At 50.4% G+C, this 16,181-nt stretch overlaps 1 protein-coding gene across 2 annotated transcripts in view; it reads right to left on the minus strand.

Moving 5' to 3' along the window:
* Positions 1 to 16,181, minus strand: part of LOC144797717 (uncharacterized) — a 139,684-nt gene that overhangs the window by 22,498 nt on the left and 101,005 nt on the right. The window contains exon 6 of one of the 2 annotated variants that reach the window (XM_078668455.1): positions 11,885 to 12,102. The exons of the other annotated variant lie outside the window; for it this stretch is intronic. Within the exon in view, the coding sequence (XP_078524581.1) occupies positions 11,885 to 12,102 (218 nt within the window). The remainder of the gene's footprint in view (positions 1 to 11,884; positions 12,103 to 16,181) is intronic. 2 annotated transcript variants of the gene reach the window in all.

A 16,181-nucleotide genomic window follows, 5' to 3' on the forward strand; every position in this document is an offset into this window, starting at 1 on the left:
ACCCGCCTGATATTATAAGACGTGCTACGGGTGGGGACAAAGCCGTTCTGGTCGGTGTGTACCAGTGTGGGAACCAGAGGCGCCAGTCTCTGAGCCAACGCAGATGCTAGGATCTTGGAGTCCGTGTTAAGGAGGGCAAGTGGCCTTTAAGACCCCATACTTAGCCCAGAGAGATATAACTCTGCCCTTATCTCTGCTTTGGATCATATTGCCCCGCTAACCCCTCTGGCATCCGCCAGATCCCGTCCTTCTTCCCCCTGGTTCTCCCCTGCTTTACGCGAGGAAAAGAGCAGATGTAAGCAGCTGGAACGCATATGGCGCCAGACCTACGATCCTACTGCCAAATCCACGTACAAAAATGCCCTAAATAAGTTTAAAAAACTCAAACGCTCCTCGATGAGAGCCCACTTTTCAAAACTTATTCATCAGGCGCAAAATTCATCCAAAACCCTTTTCACCATTGTGAAGGATTTTGTAAATCCCCCTGCTTTAAAAACTCAATGTGTTCCCACCCAAGCCCTTTGCAACGGTCTCTCAGATTTTTTTCAGGATAAAATAATCAAACTCTCCTCCTCCTTTGATACCTCTGCACTTAGTCCTCAGACCATTGCTTCTCATCCTTCACACTGTTCCTTTACCTCTTTCAATTTACTCACTCCTGAAACAGCACTGCCTCTTTTTCATAAAGTCAAGTCGGGATCTCCATTAGACCCAGTCCCTGCCAAAGTTATGAGCACCCTCGCCCCTGTTTTAATCAACCCTCTCCTTTCCATCTGGAATTTCTCCCTGGCCTGCGGCCACTTTCCTGAGGTCTGGAAACATGCCAGGCTACTTCCCATCCTGAAGAAGCCGGGCGCTGATCCCGTTCAACTCAGCAACTACCGGCCGATTTCGCTCCTGCCCAAACCTGCTAAAATGTTGGAGAAGGTGGTTCAGGAACAGCTGGCTCAATATTTAGAAACTAACCAGTTGCTGCACGATACTCAGTCCGGTTTTAGAACTGGCTACAGCACCGAGACCGCGCTGCTAGAGGTATCTGAGACTATTAGGGAATCAGTGGACAGGGGCGAGGAGGCCATGTTGGTTCTCCTCGACCTGTCCGCTGCATTTGATACCGTCTCACATGACATACTCACTGCCCGTCTACACCAACTGGGGTTTGGAGGCACAGTCTTAGCCTGGATTAAATCCTTTCTATCCGGTAGAACCCAAAGGGTACTGATGCATCCTTTTGAATCAGAAGATAAACCCCTCACGTGTGGAGTGCCTCAAGGCTCCGCCTTGAGCCCCTTATTATTTAATGTTTATTTGGCCCCGCTTGCCAGGGTAGTTGAGTCCTGGGGGGTCAGAGTGGTCTCCTATGCTGATGATACTCAGCTTGTTTTTTCATTCAGAGACCATTCTGACTCCCTCTTTTCCAACTTCAGAAACTGCCTGGGCAACATTTGCACCTGGATGGCTACCAATCATTTGGCTCTAAATACGGACAAGACTGAGGTCCTTTTTTTTAGCCAGAAGTCTACTCCACCTGCTAACTTATGGTGGCCCACTGTCCTGAACCCCCCTCCTATACCTGTGCAGTCTGCCCGTAATCTTGGCTTTTTATTCGACAGTACCCTTTCCTGTAAAGCCCAGGTTAATAAAGTATCAACGGCCTGTTTCAATAAACTTCGCATGATAAGGAAGATCTTTCCCTATCTTCCTCAGTCCTCCCGCAAAACGATTGTTCAATCACTCATTATGGCACATCTCGACTACGCCAATAGCTTATATGCAGGTGCCCCTCTATATCTTATAGAAAGATTGCAAATCGTTCAGAACGCAGCAGCAAGGCTTATTGGTAACATCCCCGCTCGCAACTCAGTCAGAGGTTACCGAGATGAGCTACACTGGCTGCCTATAGCTAGACGGATTGACTTTAAGATTCTGATCCTTGCCTTTCGGGCAATCCATGGCACTTGCCCGGCCTACCTGAGCAAAAGACTCAAGATATCTTCTTCAGTGAGGCATTTGAGATCCAATAGCCTCCGATTATTGAATGTCCCCCGATTCAGACTGGCCCGTAGTGGTGGTAGAACTTTCACCGTTATTGCAGCCAGGCTCTGGAACAGTCTTCCTCTGGACCTCAGGTTCATTGAATCGGAACAAGTCTTTCGACGCAAACTAAAAACCTTGCTGTTTCCCAAACGTTAACTTAATTAAAGCTTCCCTGCTGGTCTTTTGGATGGTTCTGAACCTGGTAACCTCTCTTGCGATTTGACCTGTAATCTTAGCGCCGGGACACCCCCGCTGGAGGTAGCCGCGCGCTTTACAAGCTTCTAAAATAATAAAATAATAAATCTCTACCAGGCTTCAGAAGTGATATCACGTTCGCCTCGTTAAGAGTGGGTGGGAGAGTGGAATCCTCTATCGCCGCCTTAAATATACGTATAAGTTCGGGAATAAGGACAGTGGAGTAGGCCTTGTATAACTCCGCAGGCAAGCCATCAGGGCCCAGGGATTTACCGTTCGAAAGGGAGAAAATAACAGTCCGGAGTTCCTCCGCCGCAAGCGGTGCGCCTAGGTCATCGCGTTGTGCATTAGTGGCCGTAGGCAGTGGCAATTCCGATAAGTACCCGGAGATATCATCATCAGTGACTTGCAATCGGGAGCGGTACAGATCCACATAGTGATTTGTAAAAGCCTCATGTATGGCTCTCTGTGTATACACCACAGTGCCTTGTGTGGTACGGATCGACATCACTGGTAATGTGTGAGTGTCCCTCCGTATCAGCCAAGTCAAGAGCCTTCCTGGCTTGTCCCCAGCGTGATGTGTCCGCGCCGAGTGTGCGGCATAATTCAATTCCTTTAATCTGTTCAGGAGTTGCGCATGGTGTGCACGGGCCGTGACTAGTCTCGTATCGTCGCCCTCCGCTGCCTCCCGCTCGCTATCCAGTAGAGTAGATTCCACCCTCGTCAAATCCCTATCTACCTGGCGTCTCATGCCCGCCTGCGTGCCCAGACAACAACCGCGCACAACCACCTTAAACGCATTCCACTCGATCTGCGGTGTAGACGCAGTGTCAGTATTGTCCTCAAAGTATTGTAGAATGTGAGACGAGAGTGATTCCCGGAATGGGGCGTCTAGTAACCCATCCGGATGGAGTCGCCACGTGGGGATCGGGGGGGTGGGCATTCCCAGGTGAAGTCAAGAGTGTGAGGGTTGTGGTCTGAGTGAGTGCGACCTAAGTAGCTGGAGTCGGTGACATGAGGCAGCAGGCCACTGGATAGCATGAATCTGTCAAGTCTGACGTGTAGTGTATGTGCACCCGAATAGTACGAATACATCCTCGTGTTGGGGTTACGAGTGCGCCAGGCATCTAGGAGATCCCATTGCGCCGCCCAGTCGGCTAATGCTCGCGAGGCTCCGATCATCGGCGCTCCCAGTAAGGGGGGAGATGATCGGTCCAGTTGGACATCTAGCACACAATTGTAGTCGCCCCCAAGTAAGAGTGGGACGCCTGGCCATGGCGCTAGGGCCGTCGATAATCGCGCAAGAAAACGTCCTTGTTCAGTGTTAGGGGCATACACAGAGGCTAGGACTATCTGTTGTCCATCTAGTCTACCCTGAAGTATCACATATCTGCCCTCAGTGTCTAGTGTGCTGTGAGTGAGTGCAAAGGGTACCCCCGGACGAACCCATATCAAAGACCCACGCGCATAGGCCGAGAAGCCAGTAGCATACAATTGGCCCCTCCACCTGCGCCTCAGTGTGAGTGTCTCCTGTTCCGTCAAGTGTGTCTCTTGTAGCAGCGCTATCTGTACTTGGTGTCGTATGAGATATGAATAGACTTGGTAGCGGCGCGAGGGTGTGTGCATGCCACGCACGTTCCAGGTGCAAAATTTAACAGTAGACATTACATTTCTGAGTGCCCAGCCCCCGCCCGCAACACCCCCGGCAGCAACACAACAGATCAAATTACCATACCAGCCCATTTCAACGTTCGCATTGATTCACCGCCCCTCAAGTACACATTAAAAGGTAAGGAGAAGAACAACAGTCCCATAAATTTGGGAAACATAATCTTAATTCCAAAAGGACAACAGCGGAACGTGCTGTCGTCCAAACGCTCAAGTGAGCACAGACGGTCCGTAAGTTCAAGGGGGATGCACTGAGGCTATAGTATTAAATGTACCAAGGGTTCATGCAAGTAGGGTGAGGGTATAGACTCCCCACCACAGGCAGTTATTGTTAGTTAGCCTTAGCAACAGTGAAAAGGTCCAGCGTATGGGGCAACCAGTTCGAGCAGTCCAGAAGTCAAGTAGTCGGCAGCAGTGGTAGGCAGGGCGCACACAGGAACTCACCTCTGGGGGGATACGTCCACCCCCTCTGTACAGTCTCGGAACTCACCAATAGTGCGACCAACTGTGGCCGAGTACAAGTGAGAAGCTCGTCACTCAGGCTCGCAGCGAGCAAATCTGTCTCCTGCTGTCGCACCTGTGCGGCATCCACAGCAGTAGCTCAGCAAACTAAGGATTCTGTAAAACAGCAGCTGCAGATGTGGCTGTGCATCGCAATTGTATTCCGCGTGAAAGGAAGCAATATCAATGGAGCAGGTCAGCGGTCTGTGGCGTAACATCTGGGAGATCTCCCGAGACCTGGGAGTCCGGCAAACCGTAAAGGTACTCATCATCTCTCACCTGTTGGTCAGGGCTAGTTCCCGGGGCGGGGTCTCCCGACAACGATCTGCTGATTTCCGCTACCATGCGGAGGGCTTCCTGTTCTTCAGTGTGTCGGTGTGCAGGAGTAGGGGCCACATCCGTTTCTGCGTGTGATGAGTGTGTCATTGAGGGTCTCCTGCGCCGTCGCCGTCGAGGTCCCCTATCGCGGCGTGGCCTCGGGGGCATCCCACCAGGTTCGGTGTCAACGCCGGAGTCGAGCCAGGCCTCAACTGCCTCCGGGGTGTTGAAAAAGTGTGTTTTGTCCTGAGCCACGACTCGTAAGCGGGCAGGGAACAGCAAGGAATATTTAAGGTCTAGGCGACGGAGGCGCTGTTTCGCCGTCAAGAATGAATGTCGCTGGCGTTGCACCTGGATTGTGTAGTCCGGGAAGAACATAATTTTCGCATTATCAACTCTGACTTCAGATAACTTCCTGACTTCGCGTAGAATAGTTTCGCGATCACGGTAGTTCAACACACGAATGAGCATTGGCCTCGGGTTGGAGCCCTCAGGGGGGGACGGGTCGGCACGCGATGAGCTCGCTCCACAACAAAGTGCTGCGAGAGGGTGTCTTTCGGAAGAATGGCCCTGAGCCATCGCTCCACGTGTTCTGGCGCTTCTCTCGGCTCCCATCGCTCCGGCAGGCCCACTATGCGGATGTTGTTCCTTCTAGCCCGGCCTTCCGCATCCTCCGCGCGATCTTCCAGGAACTCCACCCTATTCAGAAGATCCTGGACATGTTTGTCCATCTGGGTTATCTTGGGAGTCAGATCGGTCATCGCAGTCTCCAGGGTGGTCGTCCGTTCAGAGAGCTTTTTGTGGTCAGCTCGGAGGTGCGCCAGATCTAAGGCCACGCTATCAATTTTAGTCCTAACGAGGTGCGGGTCAGTTGCATCGACTCCTCCAGCCTCTCCATCGCTGCCAACATCGTGTCCAGTTTAGAGGCCGTTTGGTCCTGTTCCACCTGCTTCGCCATTTTGCCCTTCACCTGCGTGCCACCGGTCACAGCTCTTGTTTTAGGTCCCGTAGACATGAGAGGCTCCACGGTGTGTAGTCGTGTGTGGGTGTGAAGGAGTCTGTTTACACAATGCACGGGAGAACCACTACCCGTGGGGATGACGCTATAAACCTGTAATAAACGCAAGTTGCCTTTGCTTCGTAGGAGCGCCGCGGGCGAGGCCCACAGAGGGAGCGGGATCCGCCAAAGGAGGGGTCAAATCCAAGGTGACCGTGCCGCGTCTCAGGCGCAAGCGAGAGGCAGTCGCGCCATCCGACCCCCGGGGAAAAGAATCTCGTGGAGGAGGGGGGGGGGGCCGCAATTTTAGAGGGATGATCACACTCGCCAGGTGCCCACCGTCGGAGGCAGCTGCAGCGCCGCGGGGGGACCAGTATGCAGCTCCACTCACCCCACTCCTGGTCTTCAGGGCACAAAGCAGTCTTTCAGGGTATCTCGCAGTCCTGCCCGCGCTCAGGTGTGCGAGTGCCAGCGTCTCGAGAGAAACCTCAGTGCAGGTGGGTAAGTGCTTCGTCCAAGTGAAGGCCACCACGGAGCTGCGCGTATCAGATGTAGCGCTCAGAGCATATCCGTGACTCAATGCCTGGGCAGTTCGTCAGAGGTCATCCGGACACAGGGCGGGGGGGTCCATGCATTGAGGTGTCCCAAAAATTGCACACGAGCGCCAATGTCGAGCAACCAGCAGGGCAAAGTGCTGTGTGGGTCCCAACGCTGTCCACTCCGCCCCTCCGTCGACCTCAACCACAACGCACGTGGGAGTCGAGCCCCGCGGCTCCCCACCAGGCGGTCGGGGGGGGGGGAGCAGGCGCAACACTCCCCGCAATGTGGCACCTCTGGCTCAGTTCATAGAGGGCCCCGGGCCCCTGCTGCAGCACGGGGGCCAGTGATCGCCCACTGTTGAGCGTAGGTCCCAGCAATCCCTCGGCCGAGACATCGGGCGGCCCCCAATCCCTCGGCGCACCACGTCTCCACAGGGCCCAGGAAGCAGGCCGCGTCCCCGGCCTCAGATAGCCTCCAGCCGCAACCGATCTCCGGGGGTCACAACCACAGTCCAGCCTCGGAGCGCGAAGTCAGCGGGCAAATCCGGTCCCCACCAGGGAAGGGGGCGCGCACTGCGGGACGCTCCGTCTCCGTCCTCAGTCCCGAATCCGCCGCACCAGTGCTCCAGGGGCTCGTGGTCATCAGTCTCCCACTGCAGGCTCGACCGCACAGCAGCCCGTCGGGTGACAGTCTCGCCTCGGCTCCGCAGGCCCCACACCAGGTATCAAGCGTGGGCTCAGTTGTTCGCCACCACTGGGCCTAGTCGGCCGGCAGGATCCCCGGGCTCGGGTACCTCTCCTCGCCGGCCGGAAGCGTCCACAGACGGGGCAGCCGGCGTCCCTCTCCGCCGGAGCGGTTTTCGGAAGGGGCCAGCAGTCCCAAACTTGAACAGCAGAGAGATGGGCACTTCCCTCACACTCGCCAGCAATTACAGGCAAAAACGGGCAATTGTACCGGAGAAGTGGCCTGTGGTAGGGGAGTCCTTCACGGAGCTCTACCCAGGCACGTCCTCCACCATTGCGTGCTCAGCCACGCCCCCATGGTGGAGGAAACTGATAGTTTGAGATAGAGCCTGAGCAATTGCCAGTGGCTGAGATTAATTCAAGATTCCATTCATCACTTTGTTTTTTGACACACGTAAGAAACAGCACTTCAGATGGCAAACAGAACTTGCCTATTGACATAGAACCTGAAAACAAATGCTGGCATAGAAACAGGAGCACAGATCGAAAATACGGAGTCAACTCCTTGCAACACAGACCGCAAACCTGTACCCTAAATCAATAAAGAAATCATACATTGCATTCACAAATAAGAAGCAAATGTCAGGGTGTGCAACTTTTTAGACTTACTTCATATTAAACCCTATCCAAATGCTATTATATGTCCCACTCCCTGATAATAAATGTGCAAGAGCTTGCACAAGGACAAGTATACCCCCCAAAGTACGATAACAGTTTGTGCCCCAAAAGAGGAAGGTGCCCACAGTTTGACACATAGTCCGCATCAGTTTCTGCAACTTTGCGGAGGCCCACATCGAACCACAGTCCGAAAATGTAGATAAAGGACCCCAGAAAAGAAAGATTAATTTGAACATAAATAGATACAACACATAGACACCAAGCTGATGCTCTCCCCCAAAATTGTAAACACCATGAGCAGGCACTAACCTGTATCTAAGCATTCACCTTTTAGGATGCTCGCAGCCCGACAACGCCAGAAGTAAAATGCCTGCATCTTAAAAAGATATGCACTGGATCAGCCTGCCCTTATAAAGTAAAGAGCCAACTCAACAGTCACAGACACATCTCAACCCAAAGTGGCAAGTCAGAGCTAAAGCCAGCAGATCGAACACAAGTCTGAAACTGTTTGTTAAAAAGAAGTGTCAACCAGAGACGTTTTAAGACATGGGCAAAGTGGCCTTTTGCCCAGTGCCCCAGCCTTTCAGGGGCCGCCCTGATAGAGTCTGCTCTGTTTTGCAGAGAAGCTTGCCTTGATGAACGTGATTATTATTTCAACAGATTGTTTTAAATACTAGTTTCCTTTAATTTAATTTTACTGTGGGTGATGTGTGAGAGTCTGTTACAGACATTTTGGAGAGAAATGTGTTTATGATTCATGCACCATCCATAATAAACGTTTATTTTAGATCATAATAGAACCTCACATATGAGAAAGTGAAGGGTGTCACAGAGATCATTTGCAGTAACATTAGTGACCTGCTGCTGTGTTACAACATTAAAAGCACGAGTTAATATCCCTGAATATTCGATGTAAACACATTTTGAATTTGAACGGATTTGCCTGTGGACTGTGTGTATGTGCACACTGTGCAGTATTCTATGGCAATACTCAATGAGGCTACGAAGAGGGGGAGGGGGGGGTAATGGCTGGCTGAACTACGATAGGGAGTTCAGGAGGATGGTGTCTCAGTGTCCGGGGATGGGTTGGGACCAAAAAGAGGTCCAGCTATGGAGGGACCATATGGGGGCCCGGGCACAGCAGAGTATGGGCCCCCAGGTAAACACACAAGCTGGATGGGCTCTACCCAGGGGATCCTTTTACGCTGGCGCCAGGGGTAGACAGGCATTTCGCAGAGCACGTGGGGGTGGGAGACAAAGGGGAGGTTTCAGGAGTTTCCCCCCCCTGGTACATGCCGCCCTTTAAACTTTGGATCATGCCCCTGGGGTAGGATGTGCAAGTTCCAGCACGCATGTTACAGATTGGTGGGCCTCTCCCTGTGATTTCCTGCCACACTAAGCAGAGCGCTCAGCCAGCCGGTATAGGCGGGCAACATAGTTGAGGCTGCATGATTCCCGTATCTCCCCCCACCCATCGCCCGCCCTTGCTATATATTTGGTCCCTGCGAGCGCTCAAGACCCAGCAGGGCACCAGGAGTGGCCCAACGCCTGGCATAAGGGCGACACCACCGCCTAGATCACCGTCCCAGAGCTGTTCCACGTTGTTAGTGCACTCCACCTGTGGCCAGAGATCCTGTCAGACAGTAAGGTCCTATTCCCTCTGTAGAATCTTGGGGTCGAACTAGAGTCGAGTCCACTGGGGGAACGGTCCTTGGCACCAGGTACTAGGAGATTGTTCCCTGGCCCGGCTCATGCTACAAGGGGGCGGATGCCTTGGGCTTGGCTTTTTTTCCCAGGGAGGGAAAAGTTCAGTCTTTTGTGGTTCGGACTGAGTAACAGGGGAAGTGCCAATCACGGGTATGTATACATTCGGCAGCTGCCGGCCACAAAGGCAGGGCCCAGATAAGTACGGTATCATCAGGGCGGCCCAGATAGGGTGGGGCCAGAGAGGGGTGTAGGGTTTCTGTCAGCAGGCCCCCAACCAGACATTACATTACCAAGGCCACGCGGAATGTCCTACAAGTTGTTACCCACTTGCCCCTTCAAGCTTCCCTGTTTGCAGCTGCACGCTGCTGTGCGTCTCTGGATCTCTCAGCAGTAGTGAGCTAGTGGCGTGCTCAGAAATGGACAGTCAGGGGACGTCTTGGGCGTTTTGTAGGAAGTAGTTTGCAGTGTGGTGTGCTAATATGTTTGCTGCATCATGCAGGTTTGAGTGCGATGGCACAATGGCTTTGATTAATAAAAATACTGTTTTGAAACGTGTCATTTGTTTCATCAGGGGCCAGAGTGGGGGTCTTTGGGCACTCAGCCATCTCCAGGTTAGCCCATTGAGCAACGATCAGGTACTGGTGGCGTGAATATTCGCACACAAGCCTGAGTGGTGGGTTTACCCTGGGATGAGATAGTGCTGCCTCATGGACAGACGTGAGCACTCGCTGGCTACGCAGGGGGCCCCGCCCAACTGGTTTATCAGTAAAATACTGAGTTTAAACGGGTCCTTTGTTTATCAGGGTCCAGAGTGTGGGCCATGGGGCACTCGGCCATCTCCAGGTGTGTCGGCACCCCATTAGTCCTTCAGGTGGTTGCGGGCCTGAACAACCGGGGGCTTGCCTAGCTATGCTCCGCCCCGCATGAGTACAAGGGACCAATGGTCATGTGATCCTGAAAGGGATTACCAGAAGTGGCAGTACATAGTTGGTTCGCCACGGTGCTGCTTGGCTTATCAGGCGGGCAGGTGGCAAGAATGCTGCCTGCCCTTGGATCGCCCGTAAGCTAACCAGCAATGATTACATAACGTTGTATGTAATAAACCTGTAGCAGTTTTTCCCAAGTTAACACTTGTGTGGAGTGTATTTATTTGCACAATGATTACATAACGTTGCATGTAATAAACCTGCAGCAGTTTTTCCCAAGTTAACACTTGTGTGTAGTGTATTTATTTGCGGGATGCATGTTAAGAGGGGTGGGGCCTGTGGCCATGATGGTACTATGTGGCTGCCCGAGGCCACCGTAGGGGGCCACTCAAGAGGGCGGCCCTCTAGTGCCATTGGGCTTCCCCCGCCCCCCTCCCCCTTCTTGTCCCTAAGGGGGGGATGGCGAATGGAGAAGTCTCTTCACGTTGGGGGTCGTGGGCGCGACGTCACGTCCGGTGCACCAGGGAGGGCGAGGGGTACTTAAGTCCCCCTCGCGATTTTCCCTGCCTCTTTGATGCACCTAACGCGCCGTTGATGCCTCGGGAGTGGACACGCTGTCTCCCACCCTACCGCTTCCCCAGCGTGTCGGCATAATGGGATATGGCTAGAACTTTTTAATGTTTTACTTTTTCGTTGCAGGCGGAGTTACAGGGCGATCTGGAAGCATATGGGCACAGAAGGGTACCTCAGCGCGGCACATAGGGGTGCCAGAGCCTGTGTCGCCGCCCCGTTAGTCCTTCGGGTGGTTGCGGGCCTGAGCAACCGGGGGCTTGCCTAGTTACGCTCCACCCCGCAAGGGGCGTGAGTACAAGGGACCAATGGTCATGTGATCCTGAAAGGGATTACCAGAAGGGGCAGTACATAGGTGATTCGCCACGGTGCTGCTTGGCTCATCAGGCGGGCAGGTGGCAAGAATGCTGCCTGCCCTAGGATCGCCCGTAAGCTAACCCACAATGATTACATAACATTGTATGTAATAAACCTGTAGCAGTTTTTCCCAAGTTAACACTTGTGTGGAGTGTATTTATTTGCGGGATGATGTTAAGAGGGGTGGGGGCCTGTTGCCATGATGGTACTATGAGAAAGTGAAGGGTGTCACAGAGATCATTTGCAGTAACATTAGTGAGCTGCTGCTGTGTTACAATATTAAAAGCACGAGTCACTATCCCTGAATATTCGATGTAAACACATTTTGAATATGAACGGATTTGCCTGTGCACTGTCAGTGGCCTGGCCAAAGAGAACATGAAAGAGCTCGAATTGAGCCACTGGATCAAAGCATTTTCGAACAGGGGTCCCCAAAATACGTTTGGCCCAGGGCCCCTAAAATCCTTAAGATGTCCCCGGTGTCAACACGACGTTGAGCTTGTACAATTCGAAGCAAATACGGCCTCAAGCAGAGAAGAAAGAATCAGGGGCAGTCCGTGTTCTAAAACACACTCTCACATTGAAACGCGCACCACACAGAAGAAAGACATCCTCAACCTAACCTGCTCGGCAGCGGTGATGACGCAAGCATCCTACTGCCCAAGTTTACAGCTTGGAAAAAAAAACCTGAGCAGGTCAGTACTCACAGGTCTGTTAGCTGGTTGCAGCCGGATAGGTTGAGGCGCTGAAGTCTCCTCAGGTAGCGGGAAGCTGCCTGGAACCCTTCGTCGCTGACCCGGAGGCAGTGGCTCAGCGACAGCTGCTCGAGCGAGCGGCAAGCAGCGGCGAAGGTCAGCAGGCTGCGGTCAGTCACCTCCGTCACCAGGCTCAGCGACAGCCGCCTGAGGTCTGTGAACTGGATCACCTGCAGAGACGGAAGGAACAGTCACCGTGACAGGAATAGTGCACCGAGAGGAGGCTTCGAGTTTCATATGCATAGAATCTAGATGTTACCATTTCATCTTATCTCGCATCAAAATTCAAGATTAAAACCGCCATTTTCATTGAAGGTTCTTTACAAGATTCTTCCTGGATTTACCCCAAGAAAACTCTTATTCATGGCCACCGCTATAACTGGCCTTTACCTTTGGGCCTGTCAAACAGCTAATGGAGCCACTCGAGCCGGTAGTGCCTTTACTTAGCGCCCTGCCCTGGCGACAGAGTCCGTGATGTAAGCCTAGGTAACGAGGGCCTCATTAAGAGGTCCCCAGGAATCCATAGTTACAGGCCAAATTGCGATTCCTAAATATGCAGCGTTTCACACCGAGGATAACGTCGCGGGGTCAAACTCTGGAGAAAATGAAGAATTACTGGGGGAATCAGGACCAGAGATACCGATTCTCTCATTTCGCAAGGAAAACTCGAGGTCCCACTTGTAATTCCCATTATTTCGACCCTTCCACACACCCCTCGAGTGATGGGTACTCTCGAAATCAGAACTTTGGCGTGTACAGTTAATGGGGGGAAACAACAGATACCTCAAAATGCGAACCAGCCTATGTAGGCAACTATAGAAGTAGTACTTTCTACATGGGGAATTGCAAAGTGGACGATCAATTGCACTTCACAATATATCTTTTTTTTCTCAGAAGCAAACACCATTTCTCACGGGATAAACCTCTTCTCATATACCCTCATCCAATTTTTGGAGTGTTCCTTCCCTGTTCCAATCCCTAAAAATGCATGTAAAGATGCCTTTGACAGGAGTAAATGTACTTGTGTATTTGAGATGTGAAACTACATGCAAATGCGAAAGCCCTCAAACTTTGTGAATGTTCATCAACATTTAACAATTGGCCAACACAGGAAGACTAAAATCTCATCTTTTTAACAAATGTGCTTGAAATGAAATCCCACCATATCTGCACAGCTTCTGAATGAGGTAATTCCAAGTAAGAGCACAACATTCCAATATTTGTGATGTCGCTAATCCACAATGGTGAGACTTTGTTATTTGCACCCCAAAATTTCACATGATTATATACTAGGCCCTTTCTGTTCGAAGAGGTACAATTAGTTTCTGTGTAGGGATGGATCACTCTCCACAAGAGGACCCTTTGTTAGACAGGCCCATACATCGCAGTAAATCATTGTGGGCTTGACTAGGAGTTGCACGGAAATGGGCGTGGAAACACAGGCCCTAAAAATACACTTTCCATTCGGAATTCCTACCCGTGTATACTGCAATTTTCAGGCCTCGAATGGGGAATAATGTGAGTCCCGAAATTACTGTGCCCTTTCCCACACACGATTCCAAAATTCGCATGTGCCCAAATTCCAAGTGCCTTTACCAGTGGAATTTGTAAGTTGAAACACAAACAGAGCAAGTCTGCACCCCAGTCAACTTGTAAACGTGTAGGGAGGTATCTCCTGTGGAGATACCACTCCACACGACTCACAATCAGGTCCTATGTGAGGAGTTCCTCTTCTAAGAAGTCAAACTGATCGCAGGAGGGATATGGGTATAGGTTGCAATAACAATAGGAGGGAGTTACGTACCAATACATAGTAAGGGGAGTCTGTCTGGAGGGCACACAGATCACAAGATGGATATGTGCAAACAGTCTTGCCAGGAGCATGACGAAACCTGCAGGAGTTACACACTCCACAATGATATCTATAGTGTTGTAACGCACCATCATTGCATGTCTTGATATTTCGGAAGAATAGTCAATGGGATACTAGGGGATAGTGTATTATTAATATTAATAATTCAACACTTAAATTAGCCCAATCCACAGGGGGCATCATGAAGGCATTTAGCAGGTCTGATAAGAGATCGGTTAGCCCGGCATTAGAAATATATAAGATACAAGCACGAGGTGGAGCAATATATGGTGCCGCGTTATGGGGCCATTCTAAATCTGAGTCCTTGGTAAAGGTGGAAACCAATACCTTAGACAACTTTTCAGGTTACCTTTAAGTACCCCGTTGGTCCCGCTGCATCTGGATGTGGGAGTGGTGGCAATCTCAGAAGTGTTAGGTCTGAAACCGCTAATGTATTGGCGGCGTCTGTGGACCACCCCTGAACTCATAGCGTACAGAGAGGAACTAAGGGAAGTTATGTTGCTCCCGGGCGCCGCAAAAATCCCCTGGTTTGATTATATTAAACTTACCTTAACCAATATGGGGTTGGGTGACTGGTGGTTAGAACCTGACCGAGCCTGCTACGAAATGGCAAGGAAAGAGCTGAAGATTCGATATCAGGAACTTAGAATGTCTCAACTCAGCTCCAGCCCCAAAACTGGCAATCTAACTTTAGCTTTTTTAGAAATAAAAGAGAAACCCTGTTTTGAGGCAGTTCTAGACCTTATTACACCTGTGGAGGATAGAAAGCTCTTTCTACAATTTAGGTATGGGGTCTTACCGCTCCACTGTTTTACAGCTAAATGGAGAAATCCAACCATGATTCACTGCCCCGCATGTGATTTTCTTGAGGAAACAGTGTTACACATTTTCTTTACTTGTCTTGGCTACCAAAAAGCCAGGAAACGGTGGCTAGCCCAGATTTATAGGAATATAGGTAGCAGATATTATCTGGATGCCTTTCGGATACTGATGTCAGATCTCAGTATTCCCATCGTCTTCTCGGTAGCAGGATGTTTGTTCTCCATGTGGAATACTAGAAGGGCTCTTTTGAAACTCGCCAGGGAAGGGAGGTAGATGATCCCCTAGGGAATAATGTTATCTTATAAACTGTATATGCAGCCGTGATTAAGGGTTGTGTCATTGGCTCATGGAATGGTGCTGTTTTAAGAGTTTTTTAACCTAGAACATTTATTTATTTATTTATTGCACTATGCACTAATCACTTTTTGAAATCTATTGTGCAATCACCTTTTGATAAAAAATATAAGATACTTCATCATGCTTTGATGTAGCGGGGGGGACAATTTTAATTCTTAGTATTCTGTGCCTGTCCTTTGAAATGTTTTTATAATTATGCTTTTTTTCTGTATATTTTACTTTATGTTTTATGAATGTGTGCTTTCAAGGCTGCTCTGCCCGAAATAAAGTTTTCTGAACTGAAAACTGAACTGATACTAGCGGAAATACACAATGTTACATAAGGAGCCGAGGGATAGAACTGGGGTCATAGGCAGGGTTTGTAACTTGCTGGAATCAAAGAGATTTTAGCACAGTTTTAAATCCACTGGAATTGTGTCCCAAAGTCTGAGGTTGTTCACAGAGAACATTGTACATCTTGCGTTTTCTCTCTGGATCTTCTGGCCTGTGACAAAGCATGTGCTGCAAGATGACAAGACAGTTGTGTTACTGACTGTGAGTGCCGCTGCTGGACTATTTAGGCCCCTAACTCAATTCTGAGGACAACCAGGAGCCAGAGCAGTGTTTTTTGGGATTAAGATGGTTGTGTCTTCTTAATCCCGAGGTGCACTGCCACATTCAGGCGAGGCTGCAGCCTATTGGTAAACTACTTAGGAAACTCCTAAAATAGATTACTGCAGCTGGCCAGCTCTGCAGAAGTGGCCCCCTATTGGATTCTGAAATCTTTGGGCCTGTCAAGCGAGAGGGATCCCGGACTCCATAAACAATTATTGACGATAGCCCCTTTAATCTTAGACCTATTTGAAGACATGATATATTCATCAAACATTTGTATACAAAGGAAACTACCTTTGAGTTACCTTTGCTCAACCTATTTCTAGCGCTTTTAAGCCCTGTAAAGAGTACATATGTTTTATGATCTCCAGAGAGTATCTACTGTATATAGTTGCTGAATGATTGGTCAGCGTTTCACTCCGTCAGTCTGTTTTATCTTCCCATCAGGAAGGATATAAACCATTTCTGCTCTTATGGGAAACTGACTTCCTCATAAAGTCAGTTATAGGAACCTATGTAAGGAATCGCATGAGCAGGCTACATACACATGCTCTACTGATGGAAATATGGGAGGACAGTTGAGAAAGGGGGCAGCTATGCAAG

This window comes from Lissotriton helveticus, chromosome 12, assembly GCF_964261635.1.
Source record: "Lissotriton helveticus chromosome 12, aLisHel1.1, whole genome shotgun sequence".
Classification (NCBI taxonomy): domain Eukaryota; kingdom Metazoa; phylum Chordata; class Amphibia; order Caudata; family Salamandridae; genus Lissotriton; species Lissotriton helveticus.